General features: G+C 42.9%; 1 protein-coding gene and 1 non-coding gene across 3 annotated transcripts in view; both read right to left on the reverse strand.

Moving 5' to 3' along the window:
- The window catches only part of PPP1R8 (protein phosphatase 1 regulatory subunit 8), a 29,479-nt gene extending 21,306 nt beyond the window's left edge, over positions 1–8,173 (reverse strand). For both annotated transcript variants that reach the window (XR_012474544.1, XM_074217966.1), the window contains exons 1-2: positions 8,067–8,173; positions 6,165–6,225 (exon numbers count right to left, since the gene is read on the reverse strand). Coding sequence is in view for 1 of the 2 variants with exons in the window: in XM_074217966.1 (XP_074074067.1) it covers positions 6,165–6,225; positions 8,067–8,122 (117 nt within the window). In the remaining variant the exon portion in view is untranslated. The remainder of the gene's footprint in view (positions 1–6,164; positions 6,226–8,066) is intronic.
- On the reverse strand, positions 3,585–3,751 carry LOC141510719 (small Cajal body-specific RNA 1). The gene has a single exon (XR_012475140.1).
- Positions 8,174–12,702: the final 4,529 nt, after the last annotated feature.

A 12,702-nucleotide genomic window follows, 5' to 3' on the forward strand; every position in this document is an offset into this window, starting at 1 on the left:
TTTGAATAGTTAATTACTACAAAGTTTTCCCTTCTATTGAGTGGAAATTTGCATCTCTAGAACTTCTGAACTTACTGCTCCTACTTCTATACTCTGGAGTCAAGCAAAATAAGTCATTCCTATTCCACCCACATGATGGCTCTTCAAATGTTGTAAAAAGAATCACGGTTCCTCCATATAGGTCTCCTATTTTCCAGGCTAAAGAGTCACAGTTTCTTCAACCAATCTTTCCAGAATGCCATCATCTCCAGGCTTCTCCCTATTCTGCTTGCCATTCTCTGAATATATATGCCATTCTATCAGGCACCTTTTTAAGAGATAATGTTTTTCCCTCTCCAAATCCCTGGTCTTTATTTCATATTTACTGATCTAAATACATGATGCCTCCCCTGTTAGAAAGTCAAATCCCTAAGCATTGGGAAAACTTAAGTTTTGTCTTTGTATATAGCAGCTGCTTTTTGAATAAATGCTCACTGCTGAATCGTTACTCTATGATGAGGGCAGGGGGTAACACTCTTCCTCACTCCATCACCACCACAAAACAATGCCATCTAAATTTTAAACTTTTCATATTGCCTAATTTCAAGCTAAAACTACAAAGGAAAAGTACAAGGCATGACTAAAGCAATGAGATTGACTTGAACACATTCATTCTGATTTACCTTTCCAAACCAGTGCTATTCATCTATTCACAATAGTCACCTTGGGAAGCCATGTGTTTCTTCTATACCAGGGCACTTTTGCTCAGACATTCAGGGAACAAATCCTATTTATGAATCCCAGCATAAGCTCAGTCCTACAGGCTCACAGCTTTAATTTTGACCAAAATCACTAGCCCCCTAATGTGACTGGATAAAACTCTGACTTTACACAGTTTTCACGTTCAAAGGACAAATATTTACCAACACTGAGAATGTACAGAGGGACACACCACAGATTCTGAAGTCAGCTACCAAAAGTGGAGGCAGCTCCACTGAGAGAGAGAGAGAGACAGACAGACAGACAGAGACAGATAACGTGTGGCCTCCCAAAGTATTTGGAAGTCGAGCCTCACATCTGCAGGAAATCAAGCTCCTTTTAAACTCAATTTCATTTTTTAAAAATAAACTCTTTCCTAGACAGAGTGGGGTAATAAGGAAGAATGGCCCAGAGAACAGCACTTTTGGAAATCAGAAAATTCTCAATTACTGGAGCCATAAAAGGCTACTTCTTCCCTGGGTGCCTCGGTTTTTCCAGTTACAAAATAGAGATATAAATGACTTTGAAGACATAATGAGGCCATAATATTGTCATTAATTTATGTCAACAGAGATGTATTTTCAATACATTATATCAGTAGTAGACAGTTGAGCTAAGTGCATGTATAGGGCAGGACTGTCAAACTCAAAAAGAAACAGGGCCAATAAAATGCACTAAAGAATCCCTGCAACAGCATAGTGACTTAGAAAATAACATATTAGTATTATCTATACATTTTTGAGTTATTTATACATTTTAATTTGTTCCTGCATGACTGACACCTCTGTTATGAGTCATAGTCTTTTTATTATTAAAACTCATTGACCATAACCTAATTTACTTTGGGTTCAGCTTAAAATAGTTCTCATTAACCTGGATATGTGGCTCTACTCTCAATGCACAAACTAACTCATGTCACTCATGGGGTGGCTTCTAGTTTGAGCCTGCTTTAAAACAATGAAAATTAAAGAACCTAAAACTCAAAGGCAAGTAAACTGGGTCTGTGCTCCTGAGCTCTGTGGAGCATGTGTCCTCTCCTCCCTCTTTCCTGACATCTCTCTCCTCCTGGTTTTGGGACTCTGCTTTAGTATCATCCACCTAAAACTGTAATGCTCTCATTTCACAGTGGAGAAAACTATGTCTCAGAGAATTATGGGACTTGCCAAGGTCACTCAGATAGATATTAGGTAATCAAGTTCTCTGATTCCAAGCCTAGCACCCTTCCCCTTCTGCTCCTTTGCCTTTCTTCTTGGTGACCTTATCTCCTGCCATGGTTTCAATGATCAGCACTATGCAAATTACTTCCAACTTTCTATCATCTGTCTCTCTTTCCTTTGCTCCTATGATGGTTTTTCAACTTCTAGATGGACCTTGCCATCTAGTTGTACCAAAAGAATCTTCAATTTAGATATATCTAGGGACAAACTTTAACTTGACCAGAATTCTCCATTCTGGTTAATGGTACCATTATTCTCCCAATATCCCAATGAGGTCAATTTTCAATTTTCTTTCTCCCTTACCCCACACATTCTAAAAGGTGCCAAGTACTTCTACTTTCAAGATACAGTCTGAAGAAAGTATGTGAACAAGTCATTTATTTAAGGTCTACAAGAAGTGCCAGACACTGGGCAAAGCACTGAGTGCTTTATAAATGTTCTCTCATTTGATCCTCACAACTTGGGAGTTGGAGCTATTACTATTTCCATTTTATAGATGAGGAAATTGAGACAGGGATTTGGTGATTTGCTCAGGGTCACAGAGCTAGGTAAGACTCTGAGGTGGGATTTGAAGCCAGATTTTCCTGACTCTGGGCCCTGTCTAATCATGGTGCCACTTAATCCCCTCAGTTTGACTCTGAACTCCTTCCACTCTCCTCTCCCCACTGCCCCCCAACCTTATTTCTATTTTGATTCTTTTTTGATGTAGATTCTAACAATCTTTTTAACCTCCCATCCTACCTTCCTCCTATGTTTTCTCCAGTCCAACCTTCATGATGCTTCCCAGCGTATTGTTATGGTTGTCACTCCTTACTCAAAACCTGCAGGGGGCTTTCTAGTTGCTACCACATAAAATAGAAACTGCAGATGTTGCGATGTCCACCTCCTTCTCTGCTTCCTCTCCTAATCTTCTTCACATATTCTCCATCTAGTCAGACTGGTTGCCATTTTCCACTCTCACCTGTTTTCTCTGTACTCCTAACATAGATTCTCTTTCCATCTCAGTTGCAATCCCTCCCTTCCTCTTAAAGCCTAGTCCCATTTCCTACTTGAAGCTCTTCCTAGACCCCCAGCTCCTCATGCCTCAGGTAAACATGATTTCCCTTCTCAAACTGCCCACAGCATTTTGTTTGAACCTCTTCTTGTATTCATCTCCCTCTGCCTCATATCAGTAATTTGAATGCAGGTGTCTCATCACCCCCACCCAAGGTGTATCTCACTATTCTCTTCAATTTGGACAAAGTAAATTGCTTTAACAGAAATCTGACCTTTTTTAATTTGTTGAAATTCTGAGATGGCCACAAATTGTAAAAAAGAAATCCAATAAAACAAAAGCAATTATCTAGACAGAACTTCTAATAGCATTCTCTACTCCTATATTAAAAATATAGACTTTGGATTTATGATAGCAAAATACCTGGCACACTCTTTACAGGTCCTGAGAAAGACATCAAATATAGTGAGACAATAAGTCAGACAGGATCCGCTCTGCTGCTTATCAATGTCCCTGATTCATAATATTAAAACCACTTCTCAGACTAGGGGACTATCTCATATCTGAATTCCTTTTAAGCAGGCTGGTCTTCTAATTTTCACTCCAGACATTAATTCCGGTCTGGTTATCATCAGGACTGTACCTTTGAGTTATAACCCAGAGTGCTCACCTCAACATACTGGGCTTAAAAGACTCATGGCTTATTTTAATATTGCACTTATAAAACCCAGCTATCACAAGACACATCCCAACCTTCTGAAGCAGCTCAGGATACAGATAGCTTGGTTAGTATCAAGTGCTTGAAAATTCCAGAGATAATAAGACCCGTTCAGGTCTATTGCTAATAAAAATGACAAAAAGATACTCTTAGGATTGTGACTTGCCAGATATGTCTCATCCAGTCATCTAAGAGAGCATTTTAAGAGATTTCTAACCAGTGCCAAACCTTACAAATTGTCCTTACTTGTCTTCTTCCCACCCATACTGAAAAGAGATGTTGGTTGAATTCTAGTCAAGAATTTATTAAAAGCCTAAAATGTGCCAGGCACATACTAAGAAATTAAGAAAAAAAAAAAGACAGGGCAACCAGGTGACGCAGTGAACAGAGCTCTGGCCCTGGAGTTAGGACAACCTGAGTTCAAATCCGGCCTCAGACACTTAATTACCTAGCTGTGTGGCCTTGGGTAAGCCACTTAACCCCACTGCCTTGCAAAAACCAAAAAAAAAAAAAATCTCTAAAAAAAGAGACAAACTTCTGTCCCTGCCCTCAGGGAGGTCATGATCTAAGGGGGTGGGGGTGGGGGACAAAATGCAAACAACTGTACAAATGAGACAAAGTAAATCCTGGAGGTAATCTCTGAAGAAAGGCAACAAAATGAAGGAAGCCTGGGAATGTATTCTTAGAGAAGGTGGGGCTTTAGCTGAGACTCAAAGGTGGCCAGAGGAGTCAGAGAGATTCGAGAGAAGAACATTTAGTCAATCAATATTTATTAAGCCCCTCCCCTATGCCAGGCATTTTGTGAAGATAAAAGACATTCCCTGCTTTCAAGAAGCTCTGAGTCTAATAGGGGAGACAACAGGTCAACACCTCTGTCCAAACAAAAAAATGGTATTGACTGAAGCAACAGTAAAGGAGCCCATGTCCTGGGGAGTGCAGAGTCCATGGGGATAGGTGCTATCTCTGTGTATGTATGTATGTGTAAATGTGTGTAGATACACATACATGTATAGGGAGGGAGGAGAGCTGCAATTCATGAGGACATTCTGTTTATTGCTGAAGGGTTCAATGGCAATTATTAACAAAGGCATAACAAAGTTATATCTGGGCTTCAGAAGCCCATCTACTGGATGGCTGAGAGGAAGATGGAGTAGAGTAGGAAGATCAACAATAGTAAACAAATTTCTTCTCTAAGAATCCTTAGCAAATATTTTTAGGAATTAGAATGCTCGACTATAAAATACTTCATATACATTTCAACCCAATTACTCCAGGTTAATCTTCCACTATACTTCCCAGTGTATGTCTCTTGTCATGCCTTGGTGATGATCTGCACTCTTAGAAGGTCATACCATTGAAATGCAAGGCCTGGCAAAACTTTGGGTACAGAGCAACAACTGATTCCTCATCTGTCATAACAAGCATAGCCTAACTAAGTCTGGAAAGTTCTACAACAGGAGACTGACTTACCAAGTGATGATTTTGGGATTTTTGGACATGATACTTTAGGAGAAGGTTGTCTACTAAAATGTAGAAGGGCTGTGGTGCTGCTGAAACCAGAGTCACGGATCTTCTAAGTATTCCTTATATTTATCACAACAGGATGGTCTTACAGGTTCTACTTTAAAAAGTGGAACCTCCAATAAAACTATATTGAATCTGCATGTGTAGCAGAGACAGGCCCTCATTTCAATTCATTCTCTAATATAGCTTATTCCAAGAGAGACCAATAACATCAAACTCTGTCAGAAGGATCCTTCATACAAGAAACTCATTGCAGGCCACTCGTCAAGCAGACGAAAGGACAGAAGGATGCATAATGTGCTTCAAGCAAAGAGAAATTACAACTCATATAAAACTGTTTGGATTAAAAATTCTGAGTAAGTGCGGAGACTGATCTAAGTCACAGAGGTCCTTTGGTCCATCTCCTTATACTACTTTAGTAGCTCTGATCTTGTCCATTCTAACTTGAACACTCTTTACTGGATTCAGTTTAAGGATCTTCAGCCTTCAATCAGGGGGGTTCCCTTGGCCAATTTCCATTACTCTTTTAAAAGCATAGCTCCCTATTAGCTTTTTCCAATCCTCAGAGCAAAACTCAGGGACAATTCTTATAGACTCTTTCTCATGCTCTGTATTCCATGTGATTTATTCAGTTAATTAACTCCCAGTATATTCCACACATCCCATGCTGCTTTGGGATGAAATGACAGAAATTTCTTATAGGTCCTTCATGAACTACATTCTTTCCTGAGAGTTCAAAGGTCCATGACTATTAAAAAACTCTACACAGGGAAGCTTGAGGAGCTAAAATACACCTCACACCTCAGTGTCTTCAAGAGATACATGTGGTTCAATCATTCAATCATTAAGTACTTTTAATGGAAAAAACTGGGAATTGAAAATAGCATTACTGGAAAACAAAGTACAGGAGTGGGGGTGGAAGTGAGTCATGCTTTCCCATGCTGGAAAAAACACATGATATGTATTTTCATACCTCAATTAACTTGTCTCCTTTGACTACATCCAGATGTAAACCAGGTGGGGGTTTACCTGCCCTACAAAATAAAGAGAAAAAACACCTTCAGGATGAGTACAATGAATGCTATTTACAGTTTCTGTCCTCACTGAGTGTCGAAGCTCTCCAACCAGCCTATAATTAGTTCATGTTCAAGTAGAAATGCCATCTCCTTCGCTGTTATTACAGTTCCTCTCCACTCTCGGTGCTGTACTTCTTCAGTGATTCAACTGCTCCAAAACAGACTTTCAGTTAAGCAATATTTAGAACAGCAGGAAAGAAACCTATATTTTAAGACCATATGTCTAGCCTATAAAGATAGAATGCTTCCGCCATGGTGATCAGGCAATCTGGGCTTGATTTTAAGGTCTGCCACTTACAATCTGAAAAGGCAGCATAAGCTAACAAGCATCTGGGGCTGAAGGTAGGAAATAACATGTCAGGAAAGCTCAAAGTTGGACATATCACAGTACAAGAAGAAACTAGTGACTTGGACCTTGAGTTCTGAGACAAAAACGAATGCTGCCCATTTTGACCTTGCCATGGGAGCCCCCTACTTTCTGCGGTGACATTCTTTGAGGACAATACATAAAAGAGTATTGGAAGCATCATCCGCTGGCTGCTTCTATATGTTACACCCAGAGTTGTGATGGTCATGTCAACTTTGAATTTGCTACACATATGTTTGAGTCAGTGGGAGGCCCTGGGGCAAACGAATCAAAGATGGGATCACACTGAGTCCAAAACCTTCTAGTCTTTCATTTCATTTCATTTCCTGTGAAAAGCTTAAGAATCAACCAATCCTTGCCCTTGTCACTGGAGCTAGACCACAGTGAAAAAAATGCAATCTCATCAACTATCCCATTAATATTCTCCTAAGAGTAATAACAACACTGTTATCTCATGATCTGGATCACATCCTCCCTAGCACACAGCAAAAGAAGAGATATGTGTGCACCATGTCCAGAAGATGGAATGGGTGATATATGCTAAATAAGTTCAATTCATTTTGTACCACTGAATGAATGCAGTGCCAGGAGTCTGTGAGTCCCTGAATTTAGGGTCTTTGGATTCTGGGTATGGCTGGGGACCACTCTCAGTTCAGCTACTTCCAACCAGGTAGCTTTAAGTAAATGGCTCTTTAACTCTAGGTTTCCATTTTTCTCGCTTATTAAAGGTCTCTTTAAGATTTGTCTCTAAAGTGTCTTTAAATTATGCAGGTCTTAACGTGTTAAGATTCCTAAGATTTCAAGATTTATGTTTAAAGCTCCCTCAAATTCTGCAAGTCTTGCGTTCTAGGATGATTCTACAGGGCCATGTTTGGAAGATGCCTTCGGATTGAAGGTTGATTTTTTTGCTCAAATTCTGCAGAGTCCGTCTTCAGCTTCCTGACATGTTCTGATGCCTGGGAGTCAGCCTCCCGGCCCCGGGCTCGGCACACGAAGAGGGCAAGAGGGCCTCCCCGAGGTGCCCCCGGGCCCGGGGCCAGGGGAAGCCCAGCAGCCGGGCGGCCCGGGGAGCCCTCGGGGATGAGCGCAGGCCGGACCCCCCGCTCCCGGTCCGGTCGGGCCTCGGGCGGGGGGTCTGCGGTTCCGCCCTCCCCAGGGCACCCCCCGCCTGCCTCTGGCGCTCGGTCCGCAGGGGGCTGAGAGGGGAGGGAACCCCCTCCTCCGGGCCCCCTCCCCCTGCAGAGGCCTCAAGCCTGACCCCCGGGGGCCCCGTGAGGAGAGGGAGGAGGCGAGACGGAAGCAAGGCTGGAGGATGGAGGCCGCCTCCCCTCCCGCCCCGCGCTCGCCCGCCCGGCGCGGGCCCCGAGGCCTGACCGCCGCGCCCCGGGGACACCCCCGCCCCGGCCCGGTCCGGCCCGGCCCCGGCGCTCACCAAGTCGGGCAGTCGAACAGCGGGAGACTGGAGCCTGAGTTCGCGGCTGCCGCCATCTTGCGTCTCCCCCTCCCATTTGGAGGGCCCAAAGCATGCCGGGAAGTGGGAGGACTGAGCCGGGGCGGGGCGGCACGGAGAGGGATCCCGGCAGTCCGTGCGCGCCGTCCGAGACAGACCATCCACCTGCCGGGCCCGGGAGCGAGGGCTCGGAGGGCGCATGCGCCGACGGTCCCGCCCACTCCGTCCGAAACAGGCCACCCGCCTCCCGGGCCCGGCAGCGAGGGCTCGGAGGGCGCATGCGCCGACGGTCCCGCCCACTCCGTCCGAAACAGCCCTCCGCCTCACGGGCCCGGAGGGCGCATGCGCCGACTGTGCGGCCGCTCCAGCACCCCCACCCCCCGGCTCTGACGTTTTATTCTCCAAGGCCCCTCCCGTCCCCTCACTGGCCCGGCCCCGACAGCCTCCGGCCCCGGTGGGCCCCGGTGCCCTCCTCCGTGCCCGGGGGACGTTCTGGGCTCTGAGGCCCCACCAGCTGATGGAGAGCTGGGGCTTTGGGAAGACCCGAGTTCCAGTCCGCCCCCAGCTACCCTGGCTGAGCCTGCCTCAGTTTCCTCAACTGTAAGACACCACCTCCGCCTCGTAGGGTTGCTGCCAGAATCGAAGGGGCGACTCCAAAAGCTTCAGCGCCGTGCTGTGCCGGAGAGCCTTCATACTGGTTCCCCTCCCTCCCTCTAGTCCTCGGTGCGTGCCGAGGCCTTCGCGGCACTCATCTCCGCTCTTCGGGTGCCTGCGGGCCACGTGGTGTTACCCGGCTCTGCGGGGGGGCCTTGTGTTCTGGGGCTCTTCTCAGCATTCACATTCTGATCTAATATTGTTTGTTGTCCCACATACAAATAAGGTATTCTGGGATTCGGTTATTAAGGTTGCCTCCAGCTTTGCTGTTATATATTTAAATGTATGCCATATTTATATTTTATGTTGATATATGTATACTAGCTTTGATAATATATATAATTACATATTATCTAACATATAATTACATATTATCTAACATATATGCATTACATATATACATATATATGCATATATATGCATACTAGCTGCGTGTCTGAAGTCAGGAAAATCTGAGTTCAAATTTGGTGATCTAGACAACTCTGGGTACATCACTTAACCCTGTTTGCCTCCGTTTCCTCATTTGTTAAATGAACTGGAGAAAGAAATGGCAAATTACTTCAGTATCTTTGCCAAGAAAACCTCAAATAAGGACATAAAAAATAGACACAACTGATCAACAACAAAGCCTTGATAGTGTATGTTTTGAGATACCTCCCAGCTCTAACATAGATATTCAGTATTCTAGAATCCTCTATATTTCCATGATTGACATTCTGTGTTCTGTGGTCTAGCTCAGTTGTGGACAGTCTGTATTTTAGTTGCCCCCAGTTCTGACATTTTGTATTCTAAATTCCCATCGACCTCTGACATTCTGTATTCTAAGGGCTCTCCCAGAACTGATATTGTGATAAAAGATTCTGTCCCATGTTCCCCTCTTGCTCTAGAACTTATGATTGATATACTTACCTTACCGCCTTCATTCAGTGCCTTTACCCAAGCTCAGAAAAGGGAATTTTGCTTTGTAACTGAATTATAACTGAAAAGCATGTAGGACAGTCCCGTGCTTGATTTCCACCTTAGCTTTATCTCTTTTGTGACAAAAATAACTAGAAATTTCTCCCTTCACCCAAAGCTCACAGAACTTTCCCATAACCTTCATTCAGGAGACCTCAGCTCCTACTGATTTCTGCAATGAATTTCACTTGTACTATTTTGCAATTTAAGCCAACTAAAAACTTGGTGAACTGTGATGAATAATTAAGTCAAGGCCTAGAGCCCCCAACTCTTTTTTCCAAAGGAAACAAATTTTTGGATCCAGAAAAAAACGGATAGATTGACAAATATCTCATCTGATCCCCAAAATAACCCTGGGACATGGGTGTATTATTTTTATCCCTATTTTACAGAAACTTGAGATAGAACTTAACCTAGGTTCACACATAGTGTCTGAGGGCCAGAATTTGAACACAAATCTTCCAGATTCTGAGCCAAGCACTCTACCAGTTGCCCAGTACTACTATCTAACTGCCTCTGGGCAAGATAAAGTGACCTCAGCAAAAGAACAGTACCCACCAATACCAATCAAGGTAATTGATCATCTTCACAAAGTTCAATAGTCTTTACCATAAGATGCATACCTGTAAATCAGAGATGGAAGGAATCTCAGACGTCTGCAAGTCCAAATTGTATTTCAATGATTTCCCTTTAAAGCAGATTTCCTGGGCAAGTGGTCATCTAAGCTAACACATGAAGACTGGAAACCACTGCTGCCCCATAATATCCCAGTCAATTTTTGGACTCTTCTGGTTAGATCCTGTACTCTCAGCCAACCTAGAACAGATACCTCAGCAAAGAGCTGATACTCTTTGGGTATTTCAGTGAGATTTGACATACCAAACCAGCTAGAGCAAACAGCTGGTGAGAAGTTCAGTGTAACATAAGAAATTTGGTTTAAATTTAAGAAATTCTGGATTCTGGGGGAACAGGTTAGCTCAGGACATTTGTAGAATTAACTCTTCCACAGACATATTTCCTGTCCAGAAACAGGACGTGTTTTTGTGTAGTTCAAAGAACATCTTGCTATGAAGATAGGAATGGTCTAGAATACTGCTTTTCATCTATCACCTCAATCTTGTGAATGTCTTACAAAAGAGGTACTAGACAGAAATGCTGAATCCCACCCTGTATTCTTCCTCTCCAGGTTTTGTGACTCATGTCTTCAGGAAGATGGGAATAATTTACATACTTTATTTTCAGAGTGATCTGAGAAATTATGACTTTTAAAATGCTTTAAGCCACAAATGAGACTAAGGTTCACTCATTTGTTTCTGGGTGTTATGGAGATCTTTAAAACTGTCTTTTTGATTCATACTTAAATAGTGGTAAATTTTAGTCAACAGTAGGTATGATGTAACACAGAGGTAGAGAACCTCTAAATATACATTTAGAGTTAGAAAATCCTGGCCTGAAAACCGAACTCTTCTTTACTCCCTGTACCATAAGCAAATGAATCCTTCTGGCTGTTGTTGGCCACTCTCAATCATGACCCTAGATGAAACCTCTTTGGACTTTCCATTTCTTAGCACTCAAAATACTCCTCCCCCAGATCTTAGTTCCTACAGCCCAAGAAGCCTCAAATGCCCTTCTTACCCCTATAATCCTTGCTGTTCTAGCCATGTTCCCGTTGTTTCCTGAATAGTGGATGCGAACACAACCCTTTGGGTACAAGGAGTCAGCCTGCACTACCTTGCCCTCTTATGATGCAAAAACTCTCTGTTTGAGTGGCTGCATCATCAATGATGTCAGGACAGTTTTGCAGACTGAAAGACAGTCCACTAAGCCCTCACCTTTGTGATCTGGGGAGCCTTCAAAGTTGCCTTTGCATTCTGTGTATCCACAATGGATCGGGTAGAAAAGGAGAATTGATCCAAAACTTGGAAATGAGCACCTGGATAAGAAATCAAAAGATACTAGAGGCTCATTTGGAATCTGTAAACTTAACTCTTACTTGCGATTATCTGACACCAAACAGTAGTTGAAAGCAATACCAGAGCCAGGGGACCAGCATTCAGATCTTACACATATTTGCCAGGAACATGGTTAAGTCCCTTTACTTTTCTAAACCTCTGTTGGTTAATCTATGAAATGAAAATAAAAGTACTAAATCACTCATAGAGCTTCAGGCTCTGCATAAATATGCTATTCTAGTGAAATTTCACTTGGGAAAAAGTACAACAATCTCCCCCACTCACCAAATTGATCAAGCCATCTGAAGGCAAAGCCTAATTGTGAATTTAAAGCCCACCTAAGATGGAATCAGTATCTTTCAAGTGAGGGATCATGGCAGAACAGCTAAAGCCCTGGTCAGGAAGGTTCTAGCCTGGCCTCAGATACTTATCTGTTAATTAACTGGACCAATTCCTTCATCTTTTTTAAGCCTGTTTCATCTCTTTATTATGTTGATGATCCAGCACCTATTTCATGGCTGTAAATTGCCTTATAAATCTATATATTGCCATATATATTACTCCCTAGCTCATAAGAGTCATGGAAATTTCAAAGGCATTATGCTTTATGAAGTTGGAGAGAATGAATTAAAGAAGCATTTATTGGAACCTTGAAAGACCTAAGACTATACATTGCTACCTCAAAGACCCCAGAGAAAGGTACATTCTTTTGGAGTTGAGACTGAATCCTAGTTTCATTCAACACACTGATCAAGACCCTTACCATCTTGAGGAATTAACTATGAAGGTCCTAAATACAAATACTATCCTCAACAGCCTCTGAGCAGCTGAAGCAGCTATGAAAGGAAAAGGGGAGGCAGTTTTCTGTTATACTCTTATTTTGCATTAGTTGTGAGAGTCATTTCAAAATTTTTGCTTGAAAACCCAGGATACCAGTGGGCTATGAGACACTCTTCTCTCTACTCTCTCCTATCACACTAGCCTGAGATCATTTTAGGACCTAGCAGACTCTTATTTTCAATATCATCCCAATGGGTAGGCAGGTTCTAACTTTA

This window comes from Macrotis lagotis, chromosome 1 (genome assembly GCF_037893015.1).
Source record: "Macrotis lagotis isolate mMagLag1 chromosome 1, bilby.v1.9.chrom.fasta, whole genome shotgun sequence".
NCBI classification, from domain to species: Eukaryota; Metazoa; Chordata; class Mammalia; order Peramelemorphia; family Peramelidae; genus Macrotis; species Macrotis lagotis.